Raw genomic sequence first — 15,887 nt, 5'->3', positions numbered from 1 at the left:
TGGCGTCTTATCTGCCGCTCCTGTACGCGGACAGTGGGGCTGAGTGACAGTATGGTATCCCAGGAGGGACAAGGAAGGTACAGAGAGCCCAACATCCTAATCCGCATTCCCAGCAGGCCCCCCCCCCCCCCAAATAAACACACACACACGTACTCAAAATAAAACAAGATCGAAACAGAAATAGACAAACTCGGCGGATCAAGGTCCTTCCTAGCCGCTTGTGCTAACGACAAGGAGCCTATAATGAATGCATATCCCTCCTTTTTCCCTCCAACACTTGATTTAGCACTTCAATTATCTGATTTTCCCTTTCTCTTTCTCTTTCTCTCTCTCTCTTTTTTTTTTTATCTGGAACGCAACGCTTTTATTCGGCAAATCCAAATGTTCAATTTTCCGCCCGGGAGTGGGACCATTTATCTGTGTAATCTCTGTGTGTTGATGTGCGTCTAGGTGCGACTAGGTGTGTGTGGCGGGGCGAGAGGCAAAGGAGCGCCGCGTGTGAAATTAATTTAGATTAATAGACAATGCGTGATTATGAAGATACGAGGAGACAGAGATCCACTTTGGGGCGGATGTATGCAGGGGCCACGACTATAGTATGAAGTACGGTAATAGATATATGGCTTTGGGAGACTTAAATCTTAACACAATCGCATATCTGTGTGGGGGGGGGTTGCATGTAAATTAACATAATAATAAAGAGACTTGGATTTCTTGACATGATGACACACCAGCACTGGCGTTTACATGTACGGGGTTAACAGGACTAAATCAATCGAGGAGGAGAAGAAGGAGAAGAAACGCGGGGTAATTTTGAGCTAACTGTAAATGGATTGTGAGTTTATGCATGGGGGAAACATGTCAATATTGGTATAGAGGAACTCCGGAATAAAAGGCAAATAAGAGCGGCAATCATGTTGCCAAGTGTTAACGAGATTTACATGAGGATATCTGATGCATAAACTATTGTGGTAAAGATACTGTCAGCTCTGACCTTATGCTCTTCAGGGGTAGGCCTTTTAGATTAGTGACTTTGAAAACAAAACGGGTTAAAAAACCTTCGCCTGCATTGAAAAGGTTCAACAAAAGGGGAAGAAAAATGACAATAAGATTCAAACAAAATGGCACACCTTGATTTTTTATGCTAACAAAATTATATTATACCGTATTATATAATTTGTTCAGCTAAAAATAACTAACCTTGTCATTATCAACTTAATAAATAGACCCAATAATATTTCAAGCAAAACAGGTCAACACTGTGCCCTGTCTAATGCTGTATCCGTGTTTGATCTGGTTCCAGTTCAACTTTACATCTGGCTTCCCCCTGAACTGTGTATCTTCGTAGACAAGACTCACCTAAGTTGTGAGCCGTCACTGAGCCCGTTTGGCCTGGCGGCTGCTGAACCTTAGTCCGAATGATCCTGCGGAGGAGGAGGAGAAGAAGAAGAGGGGCAGATATTAGAGAGGATCGAGGCGACAAAGGAACATGAGCGTTGTGGGAACATTGCTCTATATATGCCAGGCTGTGTATGTGTGTACATGTGTGTGAAGTGGCTGAGGCAGGCTGACATGGCAGAGGGGCCTCACACTTTTTGCTTGGCTGCTCATGCAAACCCTATTCCTCCTCTCTCCATCCGTTCTTTCTTTTCCTCTCCTCCCCTGCTCCCCTCTGCTACTCTGGACCTTTTTTTTTTTTTTTCTTCTTCCCAATGCCTGGCCCTTAGCCTTTCATATGATGCTTATTCCCTTCTTTGCTCCAGCACACCTTCCCTTCCTTTGTTCACCTATTTTGCTTCCTCTCTCTCTCTTATTACACTGTCCCTTCTGTCCTAGCTCAATGCTCAGGGGGGGAAGGCTTGTCATTGTACTACCGTGTTGAACCACTGAGCTGCAGCCACTTCATACATATGGAGGTTTCTTTGCTGGTCACTACTCCTCACAGATACCAAACAGTATATGCTCCCTCCCTCCACCTCCCCGGCTACCTGTTGCCATACATGCTGAGGCATCACCTGTTGATGGAGCTGACGCTGGGGACGCTGTCGTTGTCACACACTCGCTCAGCCAGCAGCCTGTCCCGGATCTCCCAGGCAAACATGGTGGGGTTTTGGCGTTTGTAATCGGCGATTTTGTCGACCACTTTTGGTGTAGCAACCTTTGGTTTGGATCCCCCGATCACACCGGGGCGGATGCTGCCTGTCTCATAATACCTGCAGGGAAAAAACACTCCATTCAGTACATTTTAGCAGCTTGGGCAGTTCATCTGGCGTAGGTACAGTATGTCCACAATCCTCTTCATTGAGCCAAGCAAAATCAGCACAAAATAAACCTGGTGACAGAATGCTGAGAGTAGATTGTGTTTAGAGATGGCGCATTGATTTTGCTCTTTGTAAATTGACACAAATAATTGACAATATCGGCTATAATCTTATTCAAAAAGGCCACGGAGGAACCATTTTAGATTGTTAGACGAGACGCTTATTTGGGCAAGACTTCCACTGATGTTCAAAATCCTAAAACTATTATTGTAATCTATATTGTTGGTGTTTGTAGTAAGTGAAGAAGAACACCTCTGATCTCGACACAGATAGTCATACTGGCTTCGGAGTGTCCACCATGGCTATTTCATGAATGTATTTGCATGCACAAGGGGCACAGGGGGCAGGGGGACAGCAAATGTGCTACACCACTTGGAGAAAAAAAAAAAAAGAAAAAAAAAGGGGGGGGGATGCGGTGCGCGGATGCAAGCTGTCAGTCAGTCTTAAACCTGCTGCTCTGCCTGTTTCCCCTTCTCATTCTCTCCCTTGCACTGTATGCTGGAGTAATCCCTTCTGCCTGGATGTCTGTTCTGTAAATTCATCGCAATGTTTTCTCTTTTCCTCTTCGCGTTTCTTTTTTCGGGCCACTTTTTTAGCATTCAATTTGTTTTTTTTCCTCTCATAAGCATCGCTCGAGAAAAATACCACCAAAATGGATTTAAATTATTCACAGGAAAATCATTGGTGAATAAAGTGGTTATTGATATCGCACATGGAGAACTGGAGTTGGTGTGTTCTTTTTTTTTTTCCTTTTCTTTTTTTTTGTTACGCTGGCACCACAGAGACACAGAAGAGGATAAAACAAACACACCCCACCAATACCACCATCTCCACTAACTCTTCCCCCTCCTCCTCCTCCTCCTCCTCGCAGTAACGCTTCAGTGAGTTGAACGTCCAGGACAGGGGAGAGAGAGAGATACAGAGGCAAAAAGAGGAAAGGAAAAAAGAGCGAGAGACCAAAGGGAGAACAATGAGCAACACATTTTTTGATATAGCTACGGGTCGCTACCGGCTAATCCTTCCCCCTTTTTCTGTCCCCCGCAAAATAGTCTCTGTGTCGAGCACTTTTTTTTTATTTTTCTTCTTCCCCTGAACATTTCGATTGTCTTTTACTACCACTCGCTACCTTCCTTGTTCCCCTTCATTTTTGAGGAGGGGTTGCAGAAATATGGTGCCACTTTTCATTTTGATGCAAATTTCACCCCCCCAAAAAAAGTGATGAATCTGTTCCCCCTTTTGTGTGCCTTTCTTCTCCAGGGGACGGAACGAACATGGATTTTAGTCTTGGATTTAGCTTTGAATAGGCAGGAGTAGACGGACGTGGATGTGGAGAAAAAAAAAAAAAAAAGGGAGGAGAGGTCAAGATGAAAATGACAGAGCTGAAATGATTATGTATTACTCTGTACTTCAATGACAATGTACACTGAGTCCTTATTGGTCACTTTTGTAGCCCTTGCATGACATAATGGATTGTTTATAGAAAGGCCATGGCACTCATTAGGGAACAAATCTATTAATGCGACCTTTTGTCTCTATTACTACCTACAACTACAAATACTAAAGCTCTTTGTTCTTATTACCTGCCCAGTATCTTGCTGACACATCCGTGGCTGACTCGTAGTTGTCGTGAGATGTCGCATGGCCGGACACCTTGGTGAGCGAGTTCCACTATTCGCTGTCGCACCACGTCTGGAAGGGGCCGCCCATTTACAAACACACCTCCGAGCTGGTTCACCCCGCCATGTCCTAAGAAGAAAGACCGAGAAAGAGGGAATAGCTTGAACAAAGTTAACTAATGTCTCAATCTCATAGACATGCCTTCAAGCATGTAGCAATTTGCAGGTTTAGTTAACAGGCATCTTTACAGCAGGTCCATTTATCTATGCTTAAGACCAGCATAGAGACATGTGATTCTGGATTCAAGACCACCTGACCATCATTGGCAAGAGCTTAAATTATAAACGTATTCACCAGTATGCAGCAGTTAAATCCAGTCTTATTAGTATTAGTAATTGCATGTCTTTGTTGACCTGTTTGTGTTTCTGACAATAGCACACGATTACTACCCAGAAGTGAAACAAAATAAGCATGCAAACGCCATGTAACTTAGCATATAATGGTATGCAAAGTTAGCAGAGCCACTCAGTTGGGTCCCTTGCCCACGGCGGCAGGCAGTTCACTAAACTCAAACACCAGTGATTTCCTTTCTGCCACTTATTTATCTTGTTCAGCATAATGGCAGCAGTTGGACTCTTCCAAAGTGCAATCTTTGCCCATTTTCACTGCAGGCAGGCTAAGCTAACACTGCAAGTAAATGAAGGGATTTCAATTAATTATTGACCAAGGCCTGGCCCAGGCCCCTTTTACGGAGAGATACAGCTAATATTTCCCCTGAGAGAGAACAGTATACCAAAGACTGCCGGTACTGCGACAGAATGCTAACGGAGAAGGGCAGCAGCAATAGATGACCTGCACTATCTGCACTTTCTACAATGCTCATCTTAGCAACATTTGGAGATTTGTGAAGGTAAAATCATTATATACAATACTTTGGTGAACATTTTAAAAGCTGAAATCCAATGTTTAAGCTTTGGGATGGTTTTTGTCACTTATTTGACCTTGACCTTGGTAGTATATTTATTCATTCAATATGTGAGAACACAGCATGTGTAGGTTCAAATAAACGTATGGTGCTGCACACGGTTTCTGTCATTTTAATGCTGGCAGTGGGCGAATACTGTATGTGTGAACACATATGTGACCAAAGGCACAGTATAATCCAGAATTTCTCCAGCCCATAATCCAGCACATGGCTTTTTGTATTACCATGGTGATTACGTCTTTAGGGGGAAGCACACACATGCACACTAATCCTTGCTGTGGGGGTAATAGATTTTAAACACATTAGCCCAGCAGGGATACCCCCTAAAACACGAGGCTGTCCCCGAACCAGCCTGATTCATTTCTCCATCAGCACAAATAAACTATCTGACACACATTAAATCAACTGTGTATGTAAAAACAATATCACATTGATATGTTCTAAATAAAAAGACTAAGATAGTGTTAAAACAAATGTTTTCCATGGCAGAATTTGGTATTCCTTTACAAAGCTGTACGGACCAAAAAATACTTAAACTCAGAATTCATCAATTGATTATTTGAATCTCTTTTCTTTCTACGTATTGTGTGTTTTTGTAGGTAAATGAAAAGAGTCTCCACCTGAACGCTCTTTAAGTTTTATTTCAACATTGTGTACAGTATTTACCATTTCAAAATACAAGCGACGCTGGAACCATAACATGATTGTGATTATTTTTAAAGTGTTGGCTATTGGCTTTTCACCAACATAATGCATAGCATAATAATTGACCCTCCCAACACACACTGATGTTAAATTCACCAATGTATAGAGTCTGAAGCCGCGAACTCTGTCAAAGCAAATTCACTATTTCCAAATGACACCTTCTCTCACTTTATTTTGGGAGGTAGGAGAAGGCTTATTATGCAGATGGCGGCTGCAGACAGCCCGATTTTAAAAAGCAATCACTTTGTACAAAAGGCAGCAAAGAGTCAGTCCCAGCTATTTCTGTAACATGGGTTTCCAGTAGCAGTGGGCTTCCGAACACCATGAAATGTAACAAGCACTGCGAACTTTGAAGGCTACATAATCACATTAGCTGGATCAGTAGAAAGTGACATTCATGACCACATTTAAAGAAACAAGACACGCAATTATGGAGAGAATAATATTGGGGAGCCGTGTTAGCAACATTTTTTCCGGACAGTCAGCAGAAGCGAATAAGATACAGCAAATTAAGGGAAGAACAAAATTGCAAATGTCTGGAAAAAAATGTAGTAATAATGGATAATACGTTCCAGAATGTGTCTGATTTTATTGCAGAACTGTGGTGCAATGGTTAGCGCTTTTGCTTCACAGCTAGAAGGTCTTGGGTTTGATTCCCAGCTGGACGGGGCCTCTAGTCTGGGGGATTACCAATGCAGGGAAATGAGCTACAACAGCATGGCGTGTTTACATGCATGTGTTGCATGTAAACATGTAAACATGCACTTTCCCGACTAAATAAATAAACATAAAATAAATAAATATACTTAATACATCACTAATAAGCCAAAACAAAAGGTTGATTTTTTGTTTGGATGACCTTCATAGCCATAATTTATATTAAAATCCATTCCATATCATGGAACTATCATTGTGATTGAGAGATTTATTCATTATCAAACTATAATGTACATTTATTTGTGGATATTTTAATAAATGTCAATGATCTGCTTTACAGTTACGCAACAAAAATGCAATTGTAGGACATTTCTCTGGCTTTATTTTGCCAGCACTGCTACATCTCTATTTGCCTGGCCTCTTTAGGTCTCTTTGCAAGGACTGCTTCTTGTGCTTTCCAATGCCAGAAAGTGCTCACACATACATTCTGGTGACCTGGCCTGATTCAGTTCTTGTGCGCTCGTAGAATACTTTTGTAAGAATGTTTCAAAGCCCTGATTTCTCCCATCCATTTTATTATGATCATTATGTCCCGAGACCTTTGGCTGCAGGTTTATGGAAGCCTAGCTACATGTATCTCCACAGATTTCTCTCCCTTCATCCCTCTTTCTCTCTGTGCCTTCTCTTCCGATAAGAGTAAATGAAATGGGTCCTTTCACACCTTGCTATCTGGGCCACGGCATGCAATACGCCATGCTTTGTAAGGCGATGGAAAGGAATGACTGTAGCCTACAAAAAAGCTTTTTCGATGACTATTTATTCACTTATCTGTGTATTTACTGTTGGCATTAGCTGTTGAGGCTTTCACATTCTTGGGATTATGTATTTGAAATTTATTTACCAAGCCCATAAATACTGATAATAAAAACTAACACTTTCTATGAAGGCATTTGTTTATCATTGGCTGTCACAAAAGTGAGTGATAGAAGCTCCCATTTCAAAGCTCATATTGGGTTGAGAAAAGCAGCTAAAGTCGCGTGTTATGATTTGGAGAGTTTCAGATTATATCAAAGAGAAATAAAGCCTTTGGAAGTGTGAGAGTGAGTGTAGTTGCCAAACAAATTTGCTCCCACATATTCAATTAGCAGATGCAGCCTGTAAGGCTTTGTTAACCAGATCCAAAGATTATGCCAAATTAGTGCGTTTTTGTTGCTGGACCTTGTGTCTCAGGAGGAAACAGTGTTGGCAGTAGAAGCAGCTTTTTCCCCCACAGCTTTAAGGAAATAGGAATCAGACGGGACTAGGGGTCAATATGCAACCCTCTTGTATTTTATTTAGCTTTTATGGAACCTGATCATGGAGACCTATTCCTCCTTAAATGTTTGATTGATTCACTATTTCTGAAAGGAGATAACGCCAAATGTATTTGCGCTTTCCCATCCAGAAAATAAGCTCTATTAGTCTCTGTGTCTCTCCGAGTCGTCTGTCCCTGCTTTTCTCCTCTGTCCACGACTCTATCTTTCTCCCTCTCATCTGCCTCGTCACGGCCTGACGCCTCAAAAATAAAGCAAAGAAGAAAATCACTAGTACACAACGCCAGCGTTTTCTTCCCTGCGTTTTTTCTCTCTCTCTCGCTTTAAAATAGAAGCAAGAAATGACTTTTGGTTTGAATGCTGGAAAGTTGCACATTGGAATACAGATGATGCGCATTTTCCTGCGCAAACAGTCCCTTTAGATCCCTGAGATGTTCGATGTGTGTTTTAGAAATTGCATGAAGACGTGTTTTATTCTTTTAATTGTTTCAGATAATGCTGCGTAAAAGCACGTTTTCAATTGATTACGCAGCGGCAAGTTGTCAAATATTCTCCTTACGCGCAAATTCATCATGACAATTACATAATAATGTCACTTTTTAACGATGACAAATGGCAGCCTATTATTATTCGTTTGCCATTCGTTTCAGTGATTCCCTTTTTTTCCTCCTCTCTTTCTGACTAATTCACCAATGGTTGACCAAGGTATAGGCCGCAGTCCAGCCTACTTAATATTCAGCATACCACCATTAACATTACAATGCGTTATTATGAAATTCAACTCATTACCATCACAATTACCTGCTATAGATTTTTCAAACATCGCTGCTATGGGCCTATATTGACCTCAAACCACCGCACAGAGAAGCAAGGCCCGGTGCATCAAAACTGATAGCTTTCAATTCTTCACTTTGCAGAAATACAATTGTTTTGCGTTCATTTCTCTTTATAAGAGTTCAAAAATCACACAGAGTTTGTGCACGAACATCGCTTTCGAAAAAGTAAAAATAAGACTATCACCTATTTCAGCCTATAGCTATTAAAATAGTATATTAATATCGGGCTAATTCAATCAAAGAGTGACACAAGTGAAGCCAAACGTTTCCCGCGTAACGGTTTATTTTCTCTCTTAGTATCTTTGACATTTTTACATGTAATCGTTTTAAACCGTCCCGAGACCTTCAACCTTCAACTTTAGCTGCGCCCCGGGCTCTCACCGCGTGCACAGCAGTAACGCGCATCACTGGCTGTGGTTTAAGCTGTAGCTATAGGAAATACGATTCGTTCTAGTTTTGGGATGTGAATGGATGTGAGCTGCACATTTAATCTTGAACAATAATGCACCATGGGAACCTCTGTCACTCACGTGCAACCGATTCTCTCTGGAATAAAATAAGGAAAAGGCTTTTTCATTCATTCAGTTTTATAAATATCGTGGGTGTTTTTAAAAATGAAATGGTCGGAATTAAGTGATCGTTGCCCCAAATGCCTGTTTTTAATTAAAACCAATGAGTGACTAAACTTTATCCATTCGAGGCCACCTATAACATAAGGCCGGCCAAGTCACGACTGAGTAATCAAGCCCCACATCCCTACTCTACTTGTGTGCGTGCGCGTGGACAGTGGACGCACCTTCTGACTGTTACCGGTCAACAAGCCTTGTTTTTTTTTTTTTTTTTTATATCAGTAGACCTGAGCAGACCTTGTGCGTATGTGGACGCTACGTGTAGTGCGTTTAACCCGGTTTGTGTGGATCAAGTTCAGCTTTTAGTCATGCTTTGTTAGCCCCTCTCCCCCCTCACTCTATCCCTTCAGAAAGGGGGACGGGGTGGACACACAGCAAGGCTCATCCACAGACATCAAAACAAACCTATTCAACTTTTACACAAAAGCGCGGAATATTCCACACGGACGCAAGAATTTGTCTGTTACAAGTGCTGTTGTTTTATTATTTTGTAATGTTGTTGAAACTGCAAGTTTCATTAAAGCAATAAAATGTGTGGATAAAATGACAAAAGTCAAAGCCCTTATTTTAAAAGGATTCGTAATGGTTTGCATGCGGCTCACGTTTGCCATTTGCGCGAAACTTTTGCAACAGCTGAATATGATACAAATGGATGCGTGCAACAATAAAAAAAATATTTTGCATGCAAGGGTGATTTTGATGTGATAAATAGGAGCAGTTAAAAGAAGTACATTTAGTTTCTGATGAGCACAAACGCAGTGGTTTAGAGCAAACGTGGAGATGCCAAAAATAAATCAAATAATTCCAAACTTACTGTGCATTGCCGCGAACGGGTCGTGCTTACAGTGAATCTCCATGAGTGATGTGGGGCTGTGGGGCCCCGTGTCAGTACGAGGCTCTTCAAAACACCACCGGACCCCCAGCTTCAACTTCTTAGCCGCTTTTCTACGCGTCAGCCCAAAGAAGCGCACAAGAGCAGGAGCTGGATTTCAAGCGTGAGTCTGCGATCACAACGAGGCTACGATTCTTCGTCAACAGAACTAATGCCACACTGATCAAGTAAAAAACACACACAGTGTAAAAGCATTTGACGTGGGGGGTTGTGGTAATAAACTGGTGCTCGAATACGGATTTCCACTTCATGAGGACGGGTCGCACTGAGATCTGTTTTTGAGTGTCCAAAGCCAGAGGAGCTTTTCCACAGCAGCAGCGCTCATTCCTTTTGTTGCTACAGTCTTTAAATCAAATCGCTGAAATAGACTATAGCCTAAGTGTCTCCGTTTCCCTCCGGTCCTTCTAATTCAAAGAAGGAACGAAGGTGGTGAGTTCTTAAAGAACATTTGCCTCTGAGCTGTTGCTTTTTTGTTTTTTTTAAGAAAGAAAAAAATAAACAAAAATAAAAGAAAGCATAAATTGATCTGTCTCGGGCAAATCTGTCTCCCAAGTTACTGAGAAGAGTGGGTTTGACTATCAGCTGCAGTCACCTTATAACTTCAGCACGACTCGAGTAGCGCATAACAACATCCTCAAGTCTCCGTTAAACTCGGCGAGAACAACACATTAAAGAACGCGTAAAAACAGCAACAGTTCGTGTGGAGATGGTCAGTCTCAGTGAGTCCTCCAGTGTGAGTGAAGGATGCAGTGGCAGCGCTGATGGGCTTTTTCGTGACTCCCGGTCTGAGCGTGACTTTTGAGACGAAATTCCCGGCTTTGATCAAAAGCAAAAACACTCCTGACTTGTCCAAGTAGTTGTCTCCTAAAAATATCAGAGCAGCCGTGAGATCGCAGACACTGGTGTTAAAAGAGACGGAGAAACATACGCTGCGCCTGGCGTCCACTGTGGCGCGCACCGCGTTTCAGGACCTGCTCCAGCGCGGACAGCGCCAACAATCCTAACCTCCACGCGCCGGCCACCTGCCCCGTCACTCACCGCTGTTTCGGCCAATCACATCGTGAGCGTGGAGGACACGTCATTGTAAACCTCTACACGGCTAAGGGAGGGGGAGGTGAATGATTGGCTGCTGCTGTTCCTGCGGGCCAATGGCTCCCAAATGTATTGTTAAGCAGCCAATACGGTTCCACGAGGAGGCGACGCACGGCTATAGGAGTAAATTATTAGATGTTTAATTTCAATTAACGAAGTTAAAACCTAACGCCACAGTTTGCGCTCAATTTGTCCTTGTCAATATCGAAGAGCTAATTAATGATGTAGGCTATTAAAAAAGAAGCTATGTTTTTTAATATCTCTCTCTCTCTCTTTATATATATATATATATATATATATATATATATATATATATATATATATATATATATATATATATATATATATATATATATATATATATAAACTTCAATATAAAATTGACTTTGTACCCTATTTTAGTGAAGAACATGAAGGTTTAGAGAAATGTTACCCCAACATTAACCTGCATTTTTATTCTCTAACTCAAATCAAAACAACTGGCGTGTGTAATTTTCTTGTTTGAACACAATCTTATAAATGTTTAGCTTGAGGAAAAGAACTAAGGGCAAAGCATATGAAACATGCATCGGCACTCATTATCTAATTGATTGCGGATCCAAACGGGTGTCGTGTTTAATGAAATGCAATTGCAACGAGCTGCGCGCAAAGCTTTGGTCTAAACCAAAGCATTCAAAACACGCTCGTCCCACCTGATTTGAGAGGGCAGATCTAACCCTCGTCCTTGTATTATTAACCACACAAATAGCCTAAAGCAGGAGCCAAATTAAAAACTGTTATTTCCCCTCTTCCTCTTTCCAGACATTTAATCGTTTTAGCTTCTTCATATTTTACACTTTACCAAATGGAGGAGTGAAAAAAAAAACTAAAGTATAAACAATATGGTCTCTATGGTTTCACAATATCTAAAGCTTTTGTTACTTTCTGGTATTATTGTCAACTATATTCAGTTATTTATTCAAAAAAAAACACATGTCTTCAGATCCCCATATTAACAAACTGAGTGATGTAGCTCTAGGCAAAGTGTTTCTGAAAAGGTTAATTTATGATTTGATATTGAATGTATTTATTTCTGTATCCAAGTGATGTTTCGGTTTTGCCAGACTACCTGATATTTCCTCAGAAACGGCCGGAGTTTGATCCACTAATGACCCCGAGGACGAAAAACTTCCACCACACATTTGAACGCACATTTTACGCATAGACCTGACGCTGCTGAAATCGTTTGAAGACATCTATGAGATGTGGCCTTTCCCGTGCTTTCCTCTGGCTGCTGGTTTCTTCAAAACCACAAGAGGGCGTTTGAGTTTGGGGCCCTCACTCACATAAAGTTTTCCTCGAAATAGGAGAAGAATTTCAACACAAGTACATTAATATGAAAACTATGCACACCAAAGTGTCTAGATTTCGCATTTCGCTCAACATATCTCAAATGGTTTTGCTAAAATGCTCTTTTAAGAATCAACATAGCTGTTACGCACGCTCGAATGTTTTATATACCAGTTCATTACAGCGGGTTGTAGCATTTAAATGTTCTCCTTATATTATCTCCTAACACATCTATTGCCACCTATTGCCACCTATCCCGATGTGCTTTAGAAACACTGTGTTTATTTATTTACAGAGACATAGAACCCAGCACTTTCTTTTCTTCCAATCCCCTCCCGCAAAAGCAAATTGCAGTCGTTGCCTATTGTCTTGTTCGCAAATTAAATACATAAGCAATTAAAAAATCCAAACACAATCAATCATGTATACAAATTGTTGTCGCTTTAGGGTTGGAAATTTGGAGAAAAACTTCCATCAGGGTGGGACGACTCACATTCGGGGGACCAAGGGACATTACCATATTTCATTACCACTGCAGTGTTCGGGATGAAGAGCTGGGAGGTTTGAGGATGTGCACTTTTTTAAAAACATTAGTAAGTATGTGTTGAGATAATCAAAATTGAAAGCACAGTCTGTTGTTTAAACGTTTCTCTTTTCCATTGCCTTCCACTCCACTATTTCATCCATCCTCCATTAAAGCCTGGCTGCTTGTTTTGCGCCGGGGTCTCGAATCGGAAAAAAAAGCAATGAAAAATTAATAGCGCATGTTAACTCCACTGGCTCGTTTATTACACGCCCGCTGACTGTAAACATAATGAGAATGCTTCCGTATCTTTTCTTAAGTTTTGCATTTGCTTATGTGATATCGTAAATAATAAATACATAGGACTACTGGGGGTATGGTTTCTCAGAGTGTGAGGTGGGACTACAGTGCGACTGGTAGGCTTATCCAAGCCAGGTTAGTCCTCTCTACCACGCAGGAATTTTCATCTTAACGTCAGCCATCGCCTAATGATCGTTTGATCATTACGCGCCTATAGCCGCAAATAGCCGCCATGCTTGGGGCGTTTGAGGTCAGTGTGCCATATGAGGTCATCATATGGCTTTCTCCCTCTCCGGTACTTATTCATTGAGGTATATATAGCCTATCTTACTTTTCCACCACGTTCGTGCGTCAATGTGCTCATGTGTTAATGTTGATGCAAGAACAAAACCTTCTATGGCTTTTAAATTACGCACGGACAAAACATTTAATAAGGCAACATTCTCCATGTTGAGCCATGCAGGTGGCTGATATGATCTAATATTCATTGAAAGAAGGGAGAATTAAACGAGTTTCTCTGCTTAATGATTAGTGTGATTAAGGCTTTACTCTTACAAATCTTGGAGCCGAAAGTTAAATAGCCTTTAGGCCTATTTTTGTATTTCCGAAATAAGTAAAAGAAATAATAATAATAATAATAACCTATTTAGACGTTGTGGAAGAGCTCCCGTTGTCTTGAAATAGTAAAAAAGAAATAAAGAAAGAAAGAAAGAAAGAAAGAAAGAAAGAAAGAAAGAAAGAAAGAAAGAAAGAACTGTTAATGCCGCAGACTCATTCTCTTATGAGCCAGTGAAGCATTTTGGAAAGTGAAGGTTCAAAGAGGAACAGTTCTAATAATAACCTTAAGGACCCAAGAGGTCTGTGTCTTTTTTTCCCGAAGTTATTATTAAAATAATAACCACCTAGCCTACAACTCACTTGGTCCACGTGTATGGGAGATGGCACCGCAGCTCCAGCTTCAATGTGCGCACTTTACGCACGGCCAGGCTGCAGAGCGGGAATAGAAGCCGGGTCTCATTAGATCCACATTTATTCCGATTGAGTTCCTTAGTAAGCATGGCACGTATTTCAAAGTGAGAGCAAATGGAGAGGCAGAAGGTAGAAGGCTGTGGGCCCAAAAGGCTCTGGGAGACTATGAGGGCCTCTTTTAAACTCTGATTTCCTTTGCGGTTAAAGGGTTATTATCCATTTGCAACAAATCCCACTTCTTGCGTTTATCAGGGATTAAAGACCTGCTCCACAAAAGAACAGCAAACATGCATTATTTTCTTATATACTGCGCACTTAAGTTGAGTTTAAGCTGCATTTTTGTATTGGAAAAAGGTGCTTCTTTTTATCACGTGTCGCATATCATAGGCTTTATTTTGCTTTAAGATTGCAGCCACAGCGTGTAATGATATGAAATTATATGATATCCACTGGGTGCCAAAAATTGTCGATAGCCTGACACAGACCCTGCTGTTTTAATAGGCCGCTGAAAACCTGTTGAATAATAAAGTGGGCTTAAAAAGTGAAGGCACGCGCACAGACACTCCAAAATCAATTTGAAGAATGTTTCGATATAGGCCACAACAGAGGTCAATCAGATTCAATTATATCTAAATGAGCAAAAAAGCCGACAAAACTTTCTGGTATTACTGAAACCAAAATTGTCCCATACATTTAAATAATCACTCAGTGTTGTTGATTTAGGTGAAAACTATATAGAAATTACAAGGTGCGATAAAAATAAATAAAAATAAAGACATGTGGGAAAAAGAGTTTCTAACTTGATACAGATCTGAACAAACATAAAAACAGGCTACTGTTATAAGCTAATCTTTCCTAGAAGATATAAAATTATCAATACAAATGTATAAAGCGTTGGCAGAAGTTTGTTAAAACGTAATAAAATGGTCATATGGAGCTGGTGCTTACCTGCTCTGCTGGCCCGTTGTGCGGGGCTCCTGGGCCCTTGCTCCATGTTCCCGGTGCTAGAGGGGGGTGGGGGGCTGGATGCGATGGAGACAGAAAAAAAAGGAAAAGAACAAAAAAACTTTTTTCGTGTGTCCCCCTCTCTCCGTCCTACAGTAGTTTTGGGCCAAGCTGTAGGTTAAAATAATTCGACCCTTCCGCTCCCTATGCACTCCCTGCAAGTGTTCAGTCAGCTGCAACTAAACGCTTTAGGTGGAAAAAGGGCTTCGGGGGGAAGCGTGAAATGATCACGCAGAGTAAAAGGGGCGCACTCTCAGCGCCCATGTCCTTTCACTTCTCTTAAGAACGTGCATGCAGTAGGCTACTGCAAGAGGCCTAGATGTGTACGCGCACAGACACATAGATAAACATCTTAAGAGGATTTCCAGCAGGTCCTCGCCCCCCTCACGCGCATCTGTTACAAGTTCCACTAAACTTTCTTCTCCACGCCCATCTCTCCGAAAATTCTGTCCTCTTGTTAGTGAACATGATAGCCCGTGTTATTCCTTTAGGCTGTCTCTTGTGGGCTCTGGACAGGACTCGAAACAACTTTGCTCAAATGTGTCTGCTCTCATTGACGGAATCTACCTGTTACGCATGGCGCGCTTTACGCATTACGCACGGTAAAACTCCTTGTGGCAGCGTTGCTTTGCGTTGCCCGACACCTTTCACTTTTCCATAATAAGAAAAAAAACTAGGCATTTTTTTGTCTCAATGAACTAATTTTTATCAGTA

The 15,887-nt window shown here is 41.4% G+C and overlaps 1 protein-coding gene across 4 annotated transcripts in view; it reads right to left on the bottom strand.

The window, feature by feature from the left end:
• The window catches only part of pax5 (paired box 5), a 47,254-nt gene extending 31,839 nt beyond the window's left edge, over positions 1-15,415 (bottom strand). For 2 of the 4 annotated variants that reach the window (XM_079552817.1, XM_079552819.1), the window contains exons 1-4: positions 9,878-10,931; positions 3,902-4,067; positions 2,016-2,213; positions 1,360-1,424 (exon numbers count right to left, since the gene is read on the bottom strand). In XM_079552817.1, coding sequence (XP_079408943.1) covers positions 1,360-1,424; positions 2,016-2,213; positions 3,902-4,067; positions 9,878-9,920 — 472 coding nt within the window. In that variant the 5' untranslated portion in view covers positions 9,921-10,931. Of the gene's footprint in view, positions 1-1,359; positions 1,425-2,015; positions 2,214-3,901; positions 4,068-9,877; positions 10,932-15,116 lie in introns of those variants that run through there. The other 2 variants (XM_079552816.1, XM_079552818.1) reach the window with 2 other exon arrangements.
• Between the last annotated feature and the right edge of the window lie 472 nt (positions 15,416-15,887).

Source organism: Gobius niger (assembly GCF_951799975.1).
Source record: "Gobius niger genome assembly, chromosome: 3".
Classification (NCBI taxonomy): domain Eukaryota; kingdom Metazoa; phylum Chordata; class Actinopteri; order Gobiiformes; family Gobiidae; genus Gobius; species Gobius niger.
The sequence above is the reverse complement of the archived record's forward strand: the minus strand, read 5'-3'. Positions and strand labels throughout refer to the sequence as shown.